This window comes from Protopterus annectens, chromosome 2.part0 (genome assembly GCF_019279795.1).
Source record: "Protopterus annectens isolate FY-2018-M chromosome 2.part0, PAN1.0, whole genome shotgun sequence".
In the NCBI taxonomy this organism is placed as follows: domain Eukaryota; kingdom Metazoa; phylum Chordata; order Ceratodontiformes; family Protopteridae; genus Protopterus; species Protopterus annectens.
In genome coordinates, this window is record NC_056728.1 from 1683326710 (window position 1) to 1683347969 (window position 21260).

Consider the following 21260-nt stretch of genomic DNA (forward strand, 5'->3'; position numbering starts at 1 on the left):
TTGTCAGACAAATCATATACTTAAAAGGTAGTGTGTGAAATTGGTGCTTCACCGTTTGCAAGGTTTTGACCTTTTCTTCACATTTTCACATTTTAAAGACTTCTTATAATGGAGAACCAAATAAATACTTATTCAAGGTGCCATTGAGAATATGACCCTGATGCATTTTGGCAAAAACTGGATTCTCAGTCAAGTGTGCCTTCTAATGATTGTGCCAGAGGCAGATGCCCCTAGTACATGTATCTATAGCAACATAATATCACTTAATGGCACCGTTTTCCTACTTTGACTGTTGACCAAATCCAACAGTACTTGGCTTTCACCATCTCCTCCACTTGCTTCAGAATAACTCTTTAGTACTTTAATGTGGGTTTGGTAATGGCAGTGCTAATGTCCAAGCTGACTGATATGTACACTTTCATGACTTGCTTTCTTTGTTAGGAAGGATGTTACATGAGGTGTCCTGTTTTGATCACCTAGACATATCCATGGAAAATAAAAGCAAGGTAGGCTACATGATTTTTTTTGTAAAATCACTTTGCCTTTTCCACCACCCAGTAAAATATATAAGGGTTTTCAGAAAGCTGGAAGTTGGGATTCTGTTACTACAGAGGCATTCGAAAAGCATCTTTGAACAATGAAAAAAATGGTGGAATAGTAGAAGGCTTAGACCTATCTAGACTTAGTAATTCAAGGTGCCTTTTGTGGGAATCAGACAGCTTCTTTGACATATACTTGAAATTCTTCTTCGATGGACTTAAATCATCAGGAAAGGAGCCTAAACAAACAGCCTTTTCCTCTCATCTGTGTCGTATCCCAAGGTGGAACACATCTGCTCTGAGTATGCCAAGTCCTGCTTCTCCTCTTCACCGATATCCATGTCAGTTAACAGGTATTTTTCTCTTGGCCAGTGGCAAGGTATGTGAAGTGTTATCCTCTACAACAGGGACAGAAGAGGACTCAGCCCTTTGTCAGGCTACCATGCATTCCTCTGTGAATCATTTATAATCAAAGTACGCCAGGGCAGATATCTGCCTGTGTTTTTTGCTAGGTGCTTCAGTTTCCTTCCATAATCCAAAGGCATGCTGTAGGTGAACTGTCACTCTTCACAACTGTGTGTGTGTGTGTGTCCTGCAAAAGGCTCCCTGTCCTGTAAAAGTCCCACTCGCCTGTGTCCATTGAATTCTGGGAAAGGCACCAGCTCCCTTGTGACCATTTAATGGATTAAGTGTCTAGCACAGAAATAAATGATCTAATTAATATATACAGGATATCTACACTGTTCATGAATAGCAATGCATTATTATTATTATTAGCACAACAGAAGCACATTTTTTTCTGATGCTGGGGACATGGGACTGGATCCTATTTGCAGACATCACATTTTACTCTATACAGGGATACAAACATTTTTTTCCATTGAGAATGACACAGATACTTTGAATGAATCATATTTTTTTAATTCTAACTATTTTTTGTGTTCTTTATTTGCAATACTGCCTTATATTCGTTTTGTTTACACGTTGAATACAAAACAGTAAGAAACTTTAGTACATAATGAATAAATTACTGCTGTATATTTACATCTGAATGTCAAGACAGGACACATACAATTACAAAGCCTGTTTATTCATTAATTAAATGTTAATAGTACGAATCAGTTACCTCTTAGTATTTTTAAGCAAAACATCTCACCATTTACTCAAAAAGGCAAACACATTCTTTACTTAGATTTTTCTAACAAATAACTGCCAAACAATACATTATGCAATGGTTTTATTGACAGGTTTTCAGAAAATCCAGTATTTGCTGTTTTGACTAAACAGAGACTGCTATTAATGTTTGATCACAGATGAAATAGGTCTGAAGTACAGCAATTTAACCAAAATGCATGAAGGATGCATTTATAACTCACCCAAGAATTGGAACAAGGGAAGAACATCCCTAGTGAGAAAAGTCCAAGCAGAGGTCCTCCCACGATGCCAAAAATACTCAGCGCAGCCTGCAGAAGATAATGCCAATGAAAACAAAGAATAAATAAAGATAAGGAGTAGTGCTAAAACTGGGCTCAATACAGGCAACTAAAAGATCGGATGAAACTTACAACAGTTGTTACAAGCTATTTATTACTTCTTTATTATCTGAAGAAGTCTCTTTCGAGATGAAACCACTTATCCTGGTTGTTGTTTTACTATAATAAAATATTGGTGCTGTCTATCATTTGTGGAATACATTTTTTTCTTGGTGGTGATGACTGTACGTTGAAGTATTGTGATTATGAAGGCAACAGCCAGAACATCTCGAGGCAAAGTCTGATTACTACGGTGTTTACTGCATTCAGCAAAGATAATGGCAGAACACAAAGCCTGCTGAACTTGTTTCAATATAGCAAGTATCCCCAAAGCATCTGACCTTTCCCACCCTTTGTTTCACCTTTTCTTTATCTATAGCCAGCATTCTTGGAATTGTTCCTTTGCTTGGGTACAAGGTCCTCAATTTTTTTATTTATTTATTTTTTTACATAAGACTGTTCTGAAATAGTAATTCTCAAGTTTTAGTTGAGTGAGATACTCATCACAGCAGTATATATTCAAGGACATACAACTGTAGTAATAAATCATAACATCTGGGCTTAACTCACTGGTGAAGCTATATTAGTCCTGCCATTTTTTCCATAGCGGTCTTCTTTCCTACAAAGGCTAGTGATGGTTTTGCACAAGCAATGGTACTGATGTTAGGTGGCTAAAGGATTCCATATACAGCACCTGCAATGTGTCCAGTATTGACTCCTGCAATTCATATGGAGTTACATGCATCTGTAACATATCTAAGTATAATTGTAAATTCTTATTTAGAAGACCCTTTGCTCCTACTACTATTGGAACTGTCTAGGTATCCTTCTTCCACATTGTCCTCGTTTCTGCCTGTAAATCCTGGAATTTTATGACTGTGTCTCTCTGTACGCAAGACACTGTAGTCACCAGGTGTAATAATTTCAATGATCAACGCTACTTTTGTCTTCTTTTCGTGGACTACTAAATCTGATTTTTTTCACATCTATTTTTGAACTCTGGGTAATGGGTGACCATGTGATATAAACATCATTTTCTATAATGCTTTCATTTTCTATAATGCTTTGCGTTTCATGTTTCTAATGTTTTTCAGCTACTTCAATACTGTAATGTTTGCACAATCCCTAATGCAATAGTCTTGCACATTATTATGCCTTTCAGTATACAGTCCTTATAGGATCATCGGTTATGAGGTTACTGACCCAGATGTGATTTCAAGCCTAGCCATTTCATCCCAGTGTAATACCATAGATACTCTAATCAATACTCAGGATTGTATTTATTAATGACTGCCCAACTCCAGAAGGGTTGTGGGTGCTATCCCCAGTAAGAATTTCCAGTGCCCCATCCACTCGTCCAGGTTCCTTTTGAACAGGGTCATAGAGGTGCTCTGCTTCACATGAATTAGCAGCCTATTCCAAAGACACGCCAGTCACTGGGAGACAAATTTGTCCCTCCTGCACGTCCTATTCAAGTTGCAGGCCATGTTTTTGTCCCTGGAATGGGTAGCTCTAGTACTGTATGATTTACGGATGTGCATCAAATTCATTACGTTTGGGTCTGAGATTGCTCTGTAAGCCAGGCATACGTCTCCCCAAGATGTCTATACAATACCAAGTATAGTGACAGGGACTTTAGTCGGTCTGTGTAAGGCATGTGCTGCAGTCCCTTTATCTTCTTAGTTAGAAACCTCCGAGGTCTCTCTAATTGCTGCAGGTGCTTTGTATGGTACATGCCAAAAGGAGCGTTATACTTAATTATGGGCCTGATTAGTGATGAGTACAGAGGGATTATAACCTGCTTTGCTCTAGAGGTGATGCCTTTGCTAATCAAGTGTGCTACATAGAAAGCCTTCCTTACTACATTAGACACATGGTGGTCAAAGTTAGTGTTGCAGTTTACTGTGATCCCAGATCTCTTACCACTTTGTAGGTACATAGGGTATTGCTGTTAATTTGATAGTGTGAAGGGACACTTTTTACCTAAGGGAATGATGACGCATTTCTTTGCATTCAGTTTGAGACTGTGACCAAGACACTAATCGCTGATTTGCCTAAGACCCTCCTGAAGTATACTGACATCATCTGGGGATTCAATAATTGCACCCAGGTTGCAGCCGTCCACAAACTTGGTCAGTCACAGCCTTTAAGTTTTGGCCTAAACTTCTGAGAAGTATATACCAAACAGTAGAGAGCCCAGCACTGATCCCTGTGACACCCCGCTGGTGACAGGTCTGCTGGATGATTTGCAGTCACGCACTTTGATGCTGTGTGAACGGTTTGTGAGCCAGATGGCAACCCATCTTACAACAAAGGGGTTTACATTCAGTTTGCTAAGTTTATCAGTAATACCAGAGTGTGGGACTGTGTCAAATTCCTTTATCATGTCGAGGTATGCTGTGTGTACAGATCTGCCCTTGTCAATGGCCCTGTTCAACATTTTCGAAGAAATCCACCAGGTTTAATAGGAAGGGTCTGCCCTAGACACAGCTGAACTGGGTCAGATCCAGGGTTTGGAGGTCGCCTATGTCTTTATTTATGAAGTCCATGATGATACATTCCATGGCTTTACAAATGAGGCTGGTCAGACTTAAGGGTCTATAATTCCTTGGGTCTGCTACTATGCCACCTTTGTGGAGGGGAATAACTGTTGCTGTCCTGCATTCTGTAGGAACAAAGTCTGTGATTAGGCTGTGATGTAGGGTACTTAATGGTGATGGTAGTTCACATTTTAGTTTGTTTAGAAGACAGGCTGGGATGCCGTCTGGTCCCAAAGAGGTTGTGTGCTTTGCTTTAGATAAGGCTTTAATGACCTGCTCTTTAGATATGTAAGTGTGTGTGTGTGTGGGGGGGCTGTGATAAATTTGGAGGAAATAAGCAAGTAAAATTTTCACCAAATCTGTCCACTAGCAGGTTTGCTATCTCTGCGGGATCAGTGTGTGTGTGTGACACCGTTAGTTCCTGTCACTTGTTCGGCACATGCTTGGGTTCTACCTTTTAGGCTATGTACGTAGCTGTAAAAAGCATTATGGTTATCCTTGGCTGTGACTGCTAAGTTTTTCCTCAAAGTTACCCTCAGAGGATTTGACATGTCTTACTTGCCTGCTGAGGCTGAGGAGGGTGCTTTTCCATTGTTGGGGCTTCCCCTTAGCTTTCTTAGACAGCAACCTTTTGTGTTTGTTGATGCTGGATGTCCACCAGGGCAGATTTTTTTTACTTCTACTTGAGGCTCTGGTTTTGATTCTCTCTAGAACAGCAGAGTTTATACACTTATACAAGTAACTGTACAGGGCTTTAGTGTAAGCTTTGGTGTGGTTACCACTTAGAGCTGGGGGTGGGGTTTGGAATGTATTTATACTTTCCTCAAGGAGGCTATAATTTGCTTTGGTGGAGTTTTTTAGTCTGACCTCCCCCTTTGTGAGTTCTGGTGTTACCACCAGTTTGAAGGCAACTGATTCCTGGCCAGATTTAACTAATGAGGGTCCCACAGTTGCAGTGGTGCATATGCTGGTCATGTTAGTGAGGACCAGATCTAGTTTGTTCTTGTTGGGGTTTGAACAATTTGTTCCAGTGCATTTGAGTTAACAATTTCAAGGAACTTTTGCACTAGTGAGTTAAGGCTACAGTAGATTTCCCAGTTGATGGTGGGATAATTGAAATCCCCAATGACCAGAGTGTTTGGCAATATTTGGATAGACTCCTGTATGGTCAAATAGGCATCGCCCATATCATGATCCATAGAGAGGGATCTATAGCTATGACTTGAATGGGGGTCTTACCCACAGTAATCTGAACTTGGAGTAACTCCATGGATTCTCCAGTTTAACTAGTTGGGAGGGGAATTTATCTCTAATATAGATAGAAACACCGCCTCCTTTAGTTCTCACATGTTCATTTTGCAAGTCTGAAAGTGTGAAAGGCACTGAGCCTTGCAAGGCTGGGGTACTCTGAGGCCTTGAACCAGGTTCTGTGACTGCACAGACATCTACACCCTCCAGTGACAGAAGCATTTCCAGGGTGTACAGTTTTTAGTTTAAGCTCCTAGCATTTAGCAGCATAACCCTTATTTTGTTATTGTTGGTAATTTTCACATCAGCAATTTTACTTTTGAGACCTTGTCTAAAAAAGGTACTATGGGGAAGGCAAGAGCCTTTGCCATCAGTGGAAAGCCTAGTGGTGCCAGATGCAAACTGTCTCTGGAAAAGCAGTGAGGTTTGTCGACCATGTCATCCCAGGCTGGCAGAAACTGGATCCCCTTTGAATGACACCAAAAACTAAGCCAATTATTGAAATAGATCATTTTTTGTTAATACTGTGATATCATTCTAGGTGACGGCAATATGCTGCTCAAGGCTAGGGACATACCCGCCTGGGACACATACTGGGAGAGCTCAATCATGTCTCTCTTCATAAGTCCAGTGAGGTACGGTCTCGGTCATTCACTTGTTGCTGAGAGACTTGAGAACAGACATGATATGACGAGTCCTGGCACCAGACAGACAGCTGACCGTAACTTTCTCCTTATCTAATCTGATGAGTGGGATCCGTGTCTCTCACTATGGAGTCTACAATGACAAGAAAACTTGTTTTTTGAGTGTTACACCCTAAGGGCTTGGTAGGTGAGACACTGGTGTTGCTATGTGTCTTGGGTGCTGTGGGGACTGTGTTGGTTGCAACAGTTTTGTGTTTTGGAGGTCTCTGGTGTTTTAAGTAAGTTTTTTGAGAGAACCTCTGTTTATATTGATTTATGTGTTAGATGCATACTATGTGTATGAGTAGTGGTACTATGTACAGGAGTAGTGGTGGATGAGTTGACAACCTCTATGTTACTGCTGTTGAGTGTGAGAGAGCAGGGATTCAAGAGTCTTGGTGCAGAGATGTAAGTAGAGGGTTGTTAGTGTACATGAGGCAATTTCTGCACTGCCTCAGGAGACCCAAGTCAACAAGGCTGGCAGGAGAAACAAGTGTATGTTAACTGTCCATAATGCTAGGTTTGAAGAATCGTTATCACAAAGGGGGTGCTTTCAGGACTGATCTAGGAGGTGCTCTGTAGATGGGCATTTCTGGCGGGGTTTTTAGCTGGTGGTTTAATACATCACAGCTCACTAGCAATATTTCTTAGACTTGGGATGTCCTAAAGAGAAGGAATACACTTATGTACTATAGCTGTATCTAAGGAAAAACTCTCAAAAATATTTGTCTGGCTATGGCACACAAATGGAGTGCTGAGCGATGCACAAACAAGCAGAAACTCACTCAAACACAGGGCTTAAATACCAGAAGCGAAGAACTTAAAAAGAATTCAAAAGAACCAATGAGGGTGTTTACTCCAAGCCTTAGACCAATCACCCTTCAGCAGACAGGTTCCAATCAGCACACTTCTCTCAAAAGGGTGCAGAAGGACCTCTTCCAATCAAAGATGACTTGGAAAATGTGCTCAGAATACAACAGCCACTACAAACAGACCCAGATGCAGCAAACCTGTATCTATACTATGCTACAGGTATTAGCTACACTAATTTAGGTAGGTACACTAAAATATTTTAAACAGCAAAGAGGCATTAAACAATGTTTTAAACAGCACACAAATTAGTTATCTAAAACACTGCTTGGCGGGAGAACAGAACAGACAGAACAGATGCTTTGCAAACAGTGAAAATAGCAAAAAAAAGCTTTGCAAATAGTGAAAACAGCAACATAATCGGATTTAACAGGCACAGTAAGGCAGACACATGCAGCAGAAACAGTCCAGTTTATTTTACAGTAATAAACAGAACACAATAACAAGCGCAGTAAATATATAATCAAGACAAAAAAGGGTCAACTTATAGTTTATAGGAAGTTCAGAAGCCTTTAATCATCTGGTATCTCGGCTCAGAGTTATGGCCACCTCAGTTTAGATCAGTTCAAATAAGCAGAAACCTGTTCAAATGCAGGGCTCAAATACCAAATTCTAAGAACTTAAACTAAAAAAATCAAAAGAATCAATGAGGGTGCTTACTCCAAGCCCTGGACCAATCACCCTTCTCAGACAGGTTCTAATCAACACACTTCTCTCTCAAGGGTGCAGAAGGGCTTCTTCCAATCAAAGATGGCTTGGAAAATGTCCCCAGAATACAATAGCCACTACAAACAGACCCAGATGCAGCAAACCTGTATCTGGACTATGCTACATCTACTAACTACACTAATTTTAGGTGAGAAAACACTAACAAAATGTTTTAAACAGCAGAACAGAAATGAGGCACTAAAGAATTTTTAAACAAGCAAACAAATCAGTTATTTAAAGCACTGCTTGGCAGGAAAACATAACAGATGCTTTGCAAACAGTGAAAAGTAGCAACAATTACTTTGCAAACAGTGAAAACAGCAACAAAATAGGACTTAACAGGCATAGTAAGGCAGACAAATGCAGTACAAACAGTGCAGTTCTTCTGCCATTAGTATATCACAACCAGCAACAAGATGTGTAACTGCTTCCAATTCTGTTTTACAAAACCTACATTTGTCCGTCTCTCCCACATGTTCAATGGACTTTGTAAACCATTGTGTACATAGTCCACTTTAACCTTTCATCTTCTGGTTTAAATTCACCTCACGTTAACTATTCATATGTTCTATCCTGATCAATATGAGGTTGTCCCTGGAGTTTTCTGTACTTGCAACTATATTTATACATTTTCCACATTTCTTGCCTTCTCATCTGATCCATCACCTTATACTCTTTCTTTTCGGCACATTTTGTTGCTGTATGATTTTTATCTACTTCTGGTTTGATTTCCATTCCTGCTTGACAACAATATGCTTCTACTAAACTAAGCAGGGAAGTCATCTTAGACTTATTCTTCTCATGTTTTTAAAACTTTCACTATGTTTGGGTCTTGTGAGGTCAGAGATATGTATGCAGTCCTACGACTGCAGATCTATATATGTAATCAATTTCAAGGAGGCCCATACCTCCTTCAGAATGAGGAATATATAATCTTGGTATACACTGATTTTTATAAATCTTTTGATAAGCATTAAGCATCCTTCTTGTTTCCTGTCCAACCGATCCAGCATCTTTTGCACCAATCACTCCAAAACTGTAAGCTAGGACAGGAAGAGCAAACTGGTTTATAGTTTGGACTTTCTTGCTAGATGCCAGCACTGTTTTTAGTATTAATTTTAGTCTTCTTTTAGCCTTCTAAAATATTCCTTACTAAGTTTTATTCGCATTTGTTCATGTTTTACTGTTGATCCTTCATCAATTCCCAAATATTTATACACTGTCTCTTGCTCAAGTTCTTTTATATCACATTCCTGTCCCAAACTGATGTTTTCTGGTGCTGCGGCATTCCTATTTTAAAAGTTGATTTTGCACATTTATCAAGGCCAAATGACATTCTTATATCATGTGAAAATATTTTGACCACTAGCAACTGTGCTTTTAGTTCATCTAATGAGCACAGTTTTAAATCATACACAAAAAGAAGATAAGTCTTTACAGTTTGTTTTCTGAGATCCAAATTGTAGCCATGACCTAAACTGTTAAGTAGACAGCTTAATAAGTTAAGAGCAAGACAAAAGAGCAGTGGTGACAGAGTTGCCCTGGAATATCCCCCTTTGAATTTTTAGCCCTGAAATAATAATTTGTCCTTCATCATGGCTTAAGTGCAAAGTGGTTTGCAACTGTTTCATGGTAATGTTATTGATCAGTGTAGGGTGTATCTTACACATTTTTAAGCATTTTTTTTATCCATTAATGTGGTATGCTGTCAAATGCTTTTTTGCAGTCTATCAATTCCCTTTTTATAGTCCTCCATTATGACTTTACTTATCAAATGATCCTCTGTTCCATATGACTTTCTTTTCTTACCCTTATGTTCCATTGCCATGATTGAGTTTTCTTCTAAATGACTACAAACTCTGTTGGCATCAATTCCAGTCAATGGTTTACGTGTCATCAAAAGGCAAGTTATTGGCCTATAGTTTTTAGGATACATTGCAGATTCGCTCTTAAGTAGGAGTATTGTTTTTCCTGTTGTCAACCCAGTTGGTGTCTGTTTGGGCTGTGCATACAAACAGTTCTTACTCATGGCTCAGTCTTAATGTAAAGATGTTAACACACTCAGCCAGAAATTATGTACTGCATCTGGGCCTGCAGTTTTCCAATTAGGAGCTTTTCTTAACTTTATTTCAATTTCTCTGGTCGTTACTTCATCCCTTTTCATATCCTATACATTTGAACTTCTTATTCTTTCTTTTTCTATCTATTCAGCATATGTGTTATGTTACACAGGATCTTCACAGATATTTCTCCAAAATTTATTCATTTTTTTTTTTCTTGGCTTTTCAATTCCTTTTGCCTTGTTTCTCAATTCTCTATAGTAAACTTTTTTGGGTCATCAATAAATTGCTTATTTTGTACTTTTCCTTTATATTCACCTGCATATCTTCTAAGTTTTTCTGCTTGTGCTGATACTTTTAGTTTATTTGCGACAGTGCAAGATAGGTTCTGATCAGTTTTGATACTGCGCATTGCTTTCACTACATTTATCCTTCTGAGTATTTTTGTTGATGTATTCCTTCATCTATAATTTTCTAGCAGTGACACCTTGTCTTAATTGCGTTATAATTTCCTCTATTTGATACTTCCATGATTGCATTTGATTTCTCCCGTTCCTTTCCCTTACTGCCCTATGTTTTTGTGGTAAGACTTTATCTGTTATTAATTGACTGCACAGTAATATAGCCTATTTATTTCTGTTATATTGCACGCATTTCTATGAACGGTCCTAATTACTATGTTCATTTGTTTCATCTGTCTTCTAACTTTTGGGGTTTTATTGCCTTTCTGTAGTCTATTTCTTTCATTGCTCTTAATATATCTGTCCATCTCAATTAAATCAAGCAACTCTTCTCTTAAATCATTTCCTTCTAAACTGAGAGCACATATTCTTTGTTCTCCATTTCCAGAGCATCTTCCTGTGCCACATTTCCTTCAATTTCATCCCGTGTCATCCATTGCTCTTTCATATTGGAACTCAATTGCATATCACTCCACAACATTGACTGTGTCAGAGTTGCCACTCTTTCCTGTTCCCTCCCTTGCTGTGCAATTCTAACTGAACTTTTGTACTGGTTTCCTGTTGAAGGCTCCAAAGTATCTTCATATGGCAACTGATCAGAGGTTTCTCGCTCTACTCATTTCTCCTTAATTGGGGATCCACTGCTCTACCCTGCTGTGGTGTTATCAAAGTTATATTTTCTACACTTCCCAAGTAATCCATACCATCAGTTTTTTTATTTCTTTAACTTCTCCATTACTAATCATCTTTTCTACTTTCTCTATTTTCTTATTTTTTGCATTGTAAAATTTTCCATACCCAGCTGTCTTTACCTGTATTTCTCTTCAAATATCTTTGGTGCTGTTCTTTTTATATTTAGTTTTGCTTTCTCCTTTGCATAAATATTGGACCATATTAAATCTGTTTTTCTATCCCATGTCCGCATTTCCTCTTTGGATGTCTCTTGATCCTCCAGTTTCTCCTTACTTTGGAGACTCATTGTTCCATCAGGCTGTGATATAACCTGTTCACAGGTATCCTATAAGTTTAACTTCTGCATTTTTAACTTCTGTTTTACTGATCTTCTGTTCTGTGTTCCCTCTTTGTGATCTTATTTTTTGTATTGTGACATTTTCCACATCGGGAAGCCTTGCTTGCATCTCTCTTCGAATATCTTTAGGGCTGTTTTTTTTGTACTGATTAATTTAGCTTTCTCTTTTGATAAATATTGCACCACATCAGATCTCACTTTCTTTCCCATGTCTATATTTCTTTTTTACACCTATCAAAAATCTCTAGTTTTTGTTCTTACTTCCGCACTTCCTCAGTCACTTCTTTTTCCAAATGGCCCAAGGATTCCTGGTCTATCTAAAGTTTTTCATAAATCTGTTGTATTAATGAACACACATTTGCATTTGAGCCTTTTGACAGTTTTTCTTGTGCAAGTATTTTTCTTCTTCTAATTTCTCTCAATCTTTTTGTATCTCTTATGTCTGGAAATTCTGGGCTTCTTGCACAATAGTAACACAATTTCTTTCTTATCCTCAGTAGTCCACTCTATCGTCCTTATGGCTCTTTTTTGGCCTATCAATTTTTGTGGACTACTACTTCCTTCTACAGTAGAGAGGTATCCTCCTCCTAAGCCTGGCCTGGCCCCATTGTAGTAATATTTCTATTTCTTGAGGAGTCTACACTGTCATTTTTCCAGTCCTGACACCAGTGTGCCTACCAGGATTGGGCACTTTTGCATCCTGTGTCTTGTGCACCCAGCTGTCTTTTTATTTTTGACCTACTTCTGTCCATGATATAAGCTATATAAAATACAGTCTATGTATCAGTGTTGCCTTGTTGAGGTTTTGTGTAAAACAGGGCCTACCTGGAGAAGGCACTCACCAAGACTTGAGGATGAATTCAGTTCCAGCAACACTACTCTCCTTTGCTTCCTAATTTATCATCTCTCCATTTGGAGAAGACAAGGCAGCTTTCCTGTTAAGGTGAGAACCTCATACAAGTATACTATTTTATCCCAGAGAGGGTGGGTCACTGTAGCAGTAAACAAGAGACTCTGAGTAGTGTCACAAACCAATTATAGGTAACCTCAGAGAGGAGGGCAGCAAAAGGATCCCATAAAGCACGTCGGCCAAAATATGTCATATCCATCGATAATGAATTTATGGGTTGCATTGCTCAGAGAAAATATGGGCAGTACTTCAAGTTGCTGCTTCTAGTACATCTTGAGTGGAAATATTCTGTAGATGCAATTTCAGCTTTTGCAACAATAGACTTTTTCCAGGTAGTATCTACCATTCAGTGAAAGGAAACTGGTGGAATTAAGCAATCTCCCCAGTCAACTCCCCATCTATACAAGTTTTGAAATGCTTTTACATTAATCATCTGTACTATGAGAACACAGTTATAAGAGTTGACCCCCCCCCCCCATGGCATGTTTCTCTATCTCTTGAATTGTGCAGTTATGGAGTTTAATAAAGTGGATGTGACAACCCTCCACTGGACCAATAATCAAGGAGCCTCAATCCTCACCACTGGCAACAGTGGGGGACGTTCACGGAGAGGATGACAAGTACACACACAGTACTTCCAGATGCAGCTCACTGCATCAAGTGCAGTTTCCCTTAACAACACACAGAGACCACAGTCAATCCAGGGCTGGTTTCTCCTTCCTCCAGATCCACAATAAGACTCCCCACTGGCACAGCTATAGAGTTGAGATCTCAGCTAAGTGACCAAGCCAAGACCTCCAGCACCCCCTCTGTCTAACCAGTGCTTTGTGTCCCTGCCCAAGTAGCTGACACATGCACGGAGGTTTGACACGCACAAACACACACACACATACGGGAAAGGCTGGCACAGGTTTACTAGCTATGTCCCATTCTGCTCAGACTATACGGTAGTTTTCATTGCCACCAGTCACTCCTTATCAGCTGCTTTAGGGACTTTAACAAAGGGTGTCCAATCTTACTGTGTAATATTAACACAAATGATGGTTTGACCAACAGCAAGGCTATTAGGAGTGGCCCACACAATGTCACCAAATAAATATGCAAGTACTCTCAAAATTTAAATATCAGCCACAATGAAAAGTTTAAATATATTTAATAATAAATAATAAAAGAACAAGACAATACTAAATATATATTCACAGTGACATAAAAGTTCGAAAAACAAAATCTAAACTAAGCATTGCTATATTCCTGACTATGAATTATACTGTTCCCGAGAAACTTACTTCATTACAGCAAGGCAAATGTTGTGGTGGAATGGTTCTTGTCGGGTCCAAGACTGAATACAGAATGCTCCGTCTCACTAAGGAGACTTCTCAAATTAATATCTAAAATATTACTAGTGGGACAAATTGCAGAACGACAATTTCTCATCATCTGACTTCTAGTTCCCAGGCCAAAACCCCCATTGTTAGAAGCTGGCATCATTTAGCATATATCTGTAAAAATATACAAACAAGGGCTTTTCCTCAGATCTTTGGCAGATGCTGGAAGTCATACAACAATTGCATTCCTTCATACTTCAAAAGCAGCAATTAGTTCACTCCAAGGACAATACAGAAAGTTTCTTAGTACAGACCTTGTGTCTCTAGCTGCACTGAAAACTTGAAAGCCTTTTTATTGTGTAGCCTATAAAGTAACTGAATTTCTGTTGGATTGAGGTTACCCACCTGTATTCCATTTTCCACTGTTAAAATATATACATTTAAACAGTTACAATAGTGAATGTACATTTCTGTTCTCTTCCAGTATGGCATACTGCGGTTACATTTCAAACAGCACTTTGCAAATACCTTTTCAACATACATTCCTGTACAAGCAGTTTGATATACAGTTCTAATACATTTGTAACACAAGCATCTTATATAAATCATTTTGATATCCACCAATGACATATGATTATTTACAAAATTCTAGATAGCTATGCTGGCAGCATCTCCTTTCGTCACAGGGGGACTTAAGCAAAGCTGCTTGACATGGGATGTGGCACTCAGCCTGCAGCTCTATGAAAACTACTTTTTTATAGAAGTCAACTGCAATTCTGCCCTAGTGTAATCTACAACATCCACCCTGCCATCGGCAGGTTATACACCCATTTCATGTAGTACGCGCCTCTTTTAGGATATGAAGCATTTTATTATATTTATTACAAAAGATAACACCTTGGGCATACTAACATTTATTTCTTTTCTGACAAGCAGAGCTTTTTCCTTCTTAAAGGAAACAAAAGTGATCTGTTTTGCTGATACAATACTATACCAGAATAACATGTTCTAACTGCCTGAACAAACAAGGTATGCAACAAGTTTGTTCCAGAGTTTTTAATTAAGGTAAAACACTAGCAATTCAACAGACTGTTTCAAGGACACAAATGAAGTTTCCAGAGATAAACTGCATTGTGAAAGATTGCGCAAGAAGTTTTACACAATTCTCCCATTAGAGATACTATGGTAACACTGAGTTATTTTATTAAGGCACAACAATAGTTAAGTAAATGATCTTGTAGAAGTATAGATAAGAAAACATGAAGTGAGTTTTGGAGTATTTTTAAATTACTATATTGTACTTATGATCTAAACATTCCTAATTTGACCAAGCTATATTTGGCTGTCTCATCACAGAGATCATATCTAACCATACCTGCCACAATAATTTACACTGCATGTGGTATTGTGACCCTATTAATGTTTTCAACTTCTTCACTGCATCTGGTAAATTTTGGTTTGGTTTTACTTGTTTTAACACAGAGTGTCTTGTTATACTGTCCTCTGTTAAAGACTGAAGTGATTTTAAATATAATTCTTTCAAGATCAAAAATAAAATACAAAGATGCACCCATAAAACATGTTTGTCTAAGTACCTCTTTATTTCCCATCACACCTCCAACAATTGTTCTTTACCAGTGAAAAAATTCTCAGAAGTCTACTTGGGTATAAATATCTATGCAAACTCTTCCACGTAAGCAACAAAATCTAAAAGATTTAAGATTTTTGCATGGAAGACATACAAATATCTTTCCATTGTTGCTTTGTATACTGCCTTTCCATTCTCATTTCCCAGTCTTTTATAACCTTTTCTGATTGATTCTTATAGTTGCTATGCATTACATTTCCTACTAATTATCCTTTTTCAGCTGCAGCTTTTGTTGTAGACTTGACTATAAACTTAACCAGAACTGGTGCTTCATTTAACACTCTCCTACTCTGTTTAAGGCTCCGACTTACCCTTCCAATCGTCCTTTGATTTTGCTTACTATGTTCATTGCCATTCCTGGTTGCACTGAACCCCCCCCCCCTTCAAAAAAATAATAATTGGAAAATAAAAATTTGTATTCCCAAACTTTTCAGATGCAACTCACACGCTATCCAGATCGCATGTCCTTACACCTACCCTACTAACATTTCGTACTAGGGGAGGATTTACTAGACCCAAGATCCATACCATGACCTATAGAATCAAATGCGGTGTGTGTGTGTCTTTTGGCTTTTCCCGGTTAGGGGGTCGCCACAGCAAAACTCCGGTCCGCTAATGATTGGCAATAGATTTTTACGTGCCGAGTTGCCAGCTCTGACGCACAACCTTCAACTAAGGTACGCCTATTCACGCATGTCTCCATACAGAAGACGCTTTAGCTGAGAATCAAATGTGGAAAAAAAAAACACAAAAAAAAAACAAAAAGAAAAGTGCTCTTCTGTGGCTTTCCTGTAACCTGTTACATTGGGGCGCTGTACCATATTAACAAAAAAGAACATTTCTAATTCTCTTTAATAAACAGACAAAATTATAGTAGTGGAAACAAGCATGCTCCTGATTAAGTGAAGTCACAAATGCTAACTTGTTACAGTGTACAGTTCACTTGTGTTGAAAGAAAGCAAGACATAGGTAGCTGCTATTCTAAAAAATGTGTCATCAAACCACACCCCTTCCAGCTTCAAAATAAGATAGGAGGCAGCATAACATGACAGTGCAGAATTTTAAAAATAGCTATTTTTGCTAAAATTGTTTATTTTAGGCAAAAATAAGTTGGGAGGTGCTACTAAAATTTAACAGTTCATTTGAACAACTCAGAAATGGAATGCAAATGGTGCATTCTGTTTCACTGCTTTGAACATGATCTCTAATGCTAGAAGTAGTTTGGTGGTTATACTATGTAATTTTACTACTGATTTGTTTTTTCAGCTTTCTCGTGCAATACCATGTTTTACCTTGAATGCTTAAATAAGGGCTAAGAAATGAATCAATTTTACAGAATGTTTCAGATTTGACACTGAATGATTTATATTACTATAGAAATCACACAAAATATAAAATGTAAATGGGCATAATGTCTACAAATCATATACTTGCTCAATTTTAATTAAAATCTAGCAAGCTGATACAGTAGTAGTTAGAATTCAGTCTAGGGTGCCAGGAATGCTATCAAGAAGACCGTCTTGAAACATTCTCCAAAAGCTTAGATGGATAAATGTGTCCCACAGGCCAGCTGCTGTGCTCATGGGCTCCTTATTTAAATGCAGGCACTCCAAATGCTGAGTGTCAATAAGCCAAAAACAAACAGACTGAAAGCACAGGAGAAGAGCAAATCTTGAAAATCGTGCTTCACCTTTAAAATTCTTTTTGTAAGAGAGGGCAAGTGCCCCCTGCATCCCCCATGTGGGAGGCAAGTCCCCTACATCCCCTGAACTTATATGTATCAACTCAGACATCACCACACCTTGCAGAAAAGGGAATATTCTGGCAAATGGCATCTTGGACTTAGTACAAGTCCATCTTTTTGGCATTCACTCTCCAAATTTCCGGAATCGGTCTAGTGGGTCCAGACATTTCAAATGGTTACCATGGCCATGTTGTGCCTTGCTAAAAAGGCACAACCTGGAGCCATATTTCTTAAAAAGGATGTTAGCAAGGTATTGTCAGTTGTTTTGTAAAATAACCTGAAGTCACCATAAAAAGTGGGCATCACTACCCTAACAGGTTTGTCAGTTATAAGACTGAAAATCCATTAGGTTCCAAACCACTTTGTCACAAAACACATTCTCAGGAATCATTTCCTCACAAACAAACATGTACATATGCCATCAAAAATCTAGCAGTGAAGGTGACAACCTTAGTCAAAAATTTTAATGAAAAGTCCCTTACCTGAAGCACTGATCCCATCAGTGATGCAATGTATGCCATACAAAGACACAACAGTCCATACATAAAAGCTGCAAAAAAATGGAAATAATCATTAGCTGTATGCTGACAAAAACATTAATTCAATATGTCTACTTAAATCATGTCAACTATTACACGATGAACGAATGATGGTCTGCTCTCCATATGCAGCTGCTACCTAATGAAGAAAATGAAAAGCACAATTTTACTAGCAATCTGGTTTGGACATTTACTGCAATCATGGGCAGGCATGACAGGGACTGCGGTGGTGGTGCTGAGGTAGCGTTGTTGCCTCACAATAAGACGTTATTCCTGTTCGATTCTCACAGCGTCTTCTGTGTGGAGATATGCGTGAATGGGCGCACATTCATTGAAGGTTGTGCGTCAGAGCCGGCAACTCTGTACGTAAAAATCTACTGCCAATCATTAACGGACCGGAGTTCCGCTGTGGTGACCCCTAACCGGTAAAAGCCGAAAGACACAACATGGGCAGGCATGACAGGGTCAACTGAGTACTTCTCAGCTGTCCCTGATTTTGCAAAATGCTGCTGAGATGGCACTATATTTTCACCCTGTCCCTTACAAAATGTTTGACTTTCTTGTAATTTACTGAAGATTATATTCAGTCAATAATGCCAGACATTAACTACTGTATTAAGTTACTTACAGTAATATTTAAAATTGGCCCTGATATTTGGGCCTTTGACCTCCCCTACCCTTACTTTTTGCTTTATCCAGAATTATTCAGCAAATCTAAAAAGTATGATGAATTACAAGTAAAAGGGAAAAAACTGCATTCCATGGATCATTAAGATATCTTTTTCAGCATCGTCACTAAAGAATGTAAAAGGCAGGCATCATTTTCATTTACAAGTCTGTTTTAAATGTAATTATAAAACAAAGTGCAAGGTCTCAACAGAAAAACCATCAACCTGCAAATGAGAAGTACAGCCAATCACATGAATAGGGACGATACCTGCACCAAACCACATAAGACAAGTGACTACAAATGTCGGCATGTCACCTCATCACTAACCATCATATTTTTCTTTTTTCTTTTATTGGCAGTGAGGTCCATCAGGGCAAGTTTACACTGCAAGTCTAGGGAGAAAAGTTCTAGACATAACATTTAATAAAAGAAGCCCACAATATAAACAATTTCTACAGAAATGTGCATACACATAAAAGTATACACACATACTAGGGTAATGAAGAAAACAGGTATATATTGACAGAAATTGAGGGAATCAAACCTTAGACTACAGGAAACAGCTTGTTACATCTCTCTGCCTAGTTCTCTGTGCTAATTTTAGACTGCTACACAGGATCTGTATGACAAAGTTAACATGTACTCTGTAAAATATGTAGTTATGTTTGTGCTTTCTTACATTTTATTTTCTCCTATCTACCCATATTGTCATTATGCCTACACCTCTAAAATGATAATATGTAGGCATATAAGGCAGAATTCTGCATAAGTAACAAAACATCATGGTTACATAAAATATAATTATGTCTTCAGATGTGAAGGCATTTATGCTGTGGTTCCAATACTACAGTATCTTAGGCACTCTATCACATTAAGGTAAATTTATTTGCAATATCTAGACAATGATATATGTTTACATGAAGTATGACAGATGTCCTTTCTGGCAGCAGTATGCACAGAGATATAGATTTTCACTAAGTTTACAGACAAGGTGACCATCAAGGGGCTCAGCCAATCACCTAATACCAGTGGGAGACTAACAATATTCTTCCATAAGCAGATTTTTCAGAGATATCTGGGGATAAAATTTGCAATCACCCATCCATTCATTCATACAGACTGCTTTTAATGGCCGCTAGGGTGGTTTCTTCCAGAAACAGGGAATACATTGAGTTAGGTACCTGTTGTGCCACCTGGTGGTGTTGATGCAGTGTTATACTCTTGGCTTTCAAAAGCAGGTTCTTTACTTTACCACTAGTTCTGTTTAGGTGAAGGAGTTCAAAGAGTGCTGAGTTGTTCATAGCACGGAAGGCTAAGCAAAGATCATTCACTTAGGGGGGGGGGTCTGTAAAGCACTTTGTAGAGAAATAGGTCTTTGAGTCTAAAGTATAACTAAAGGTATTGCGGTCAGAGATCTTCCTGGTAAAGAAACACTGAAGTCTCTCAAGTTGGTTTAGGCGCTTAGTGAGGTACATGCTAAAGAAGGCATTATACTTACTAAGGGGCCTAATAAGGGAGTACTAAACTGAGGCTACAACTTCTTTGGACCTTTAGGAGCTACCACAAAGGATAAACTGTGCAAGACAGGATGACTTTCTAACTACTACAGAAACCTGGTGGTCAAAGGACAGTCTTACCAACATATCTACCCAACTCCCTATGATTTGGTCAGATTTAGAGGAATGCTATCTACATGTCAGCAGTAGCAATACTAGACTTACCAAAGGAAACTATGCTGCATTTCTTGGCCTTGAGGATAGGCCCATGATTATAAATCAAGCATTTGGTTTTCTAGGACTTGCTGGAGAGTTTAATTAACAGAATGAGATTTGATAACCATCCCAGTCTGCAATCATTAGCAAATTTGTTATTGGCTGTCATGCCACAGAAGTATTTATCAAAGAGGAAGGGGCTCAGGACAGAGCCCTGTGAGACACCCCAGAACCTTTACGGTATGGATTATGTCAGACAGTTACATATCCAGAAAACAATGTGCAGATCAATGGTGAGTAGGGAGAGTTTTTCAATAATTTCAGCACAGAAGAAAGCGTCAAAGGCCTTCACAAGATCCACATAGGCTGTATACCCCTTTATCCTTGGTCTCAGTAACCCTTTCATGGAACTCAGGTTGAGCAGGCATGATTTTACTTTTGGAAAGCCAAACTGGTGTGCATCCAGGAATAAAACGCCATCGATACTAATGTTTATTAGTTCATCTATAATGCATGTTCCACAGCATTGCAAATACTAGTGAGACTAGTAGGCTTGTAAATTCCAAGGTTAATATAGGAACCAGTATTAAGTGGAGACACCATAACAGCTACTAACCACCGCTTGGGGATGTAACCAATGGAGAGACTCAGGCTTACGAGTTAATGGAGGGGTTTTGCTAGATGGGAAATGGTGCTTCTCAGCAGACATTCAATGATATTGTCAGGATCCTAGGAAGTGGTATTTTTCACTTTAAAAATCTTGAAAAGGACTTGGTCTAAAGTGACTTTGGGAGGGGTAGATAGGAGAGGAAATAGGGATGGACAGATGGGAGGGTGGTGTAAGGTGAAGCTGGAAAAAAATGTTGTCTGCCAGAATATTAATATTTTTGGGGTTAGGTAAGGAGGTACCATTTATGGATAACTTCAGTATAGACTTGTGGGTTACTTCCAAATATCTCAAAATAGCTGAAGAAGGCCTTATGGTCAATCTTTTGAATTAGCTGCAACCCTAACTTCATAGCTTGCATTGCACTGCCTAAT

At 38.6% G+C, this 21260-nt stretch overlaps 1 protein-coding gene across 7 annotated transcripts in view; it reads right to left on the bottom strand.

Moving 5' to 3' along the window:
- Positions 1–21260, bottom strand: part of SLC5A6 (solute carrier family 5 member 6) — a 1143936-nt gene that overhangs the window by 283720 nt on the left and 838956 nt on the right. For 6 of the 7 annotated variants that reach the window (XM_044061732.1, XM_044061733.1, XM_044061731.1 and 3 more), the window contains 2 exons: positions 17781–17848; positions 1916–2002 (listed from right to left, as the gene is read on the bottom strand). In XM_044061732.1, the coding sequence (XP_043917667.1) occupies positions 1916–2002; positions 17781–17848 (155 nt within the window). The remainder of the gene's footprint in view (positions 1–1915; positions 2003–17780; positions 17849–21260) is intronic. The other variant, XM_044061734.1, reaches the window with a different exon arrangement.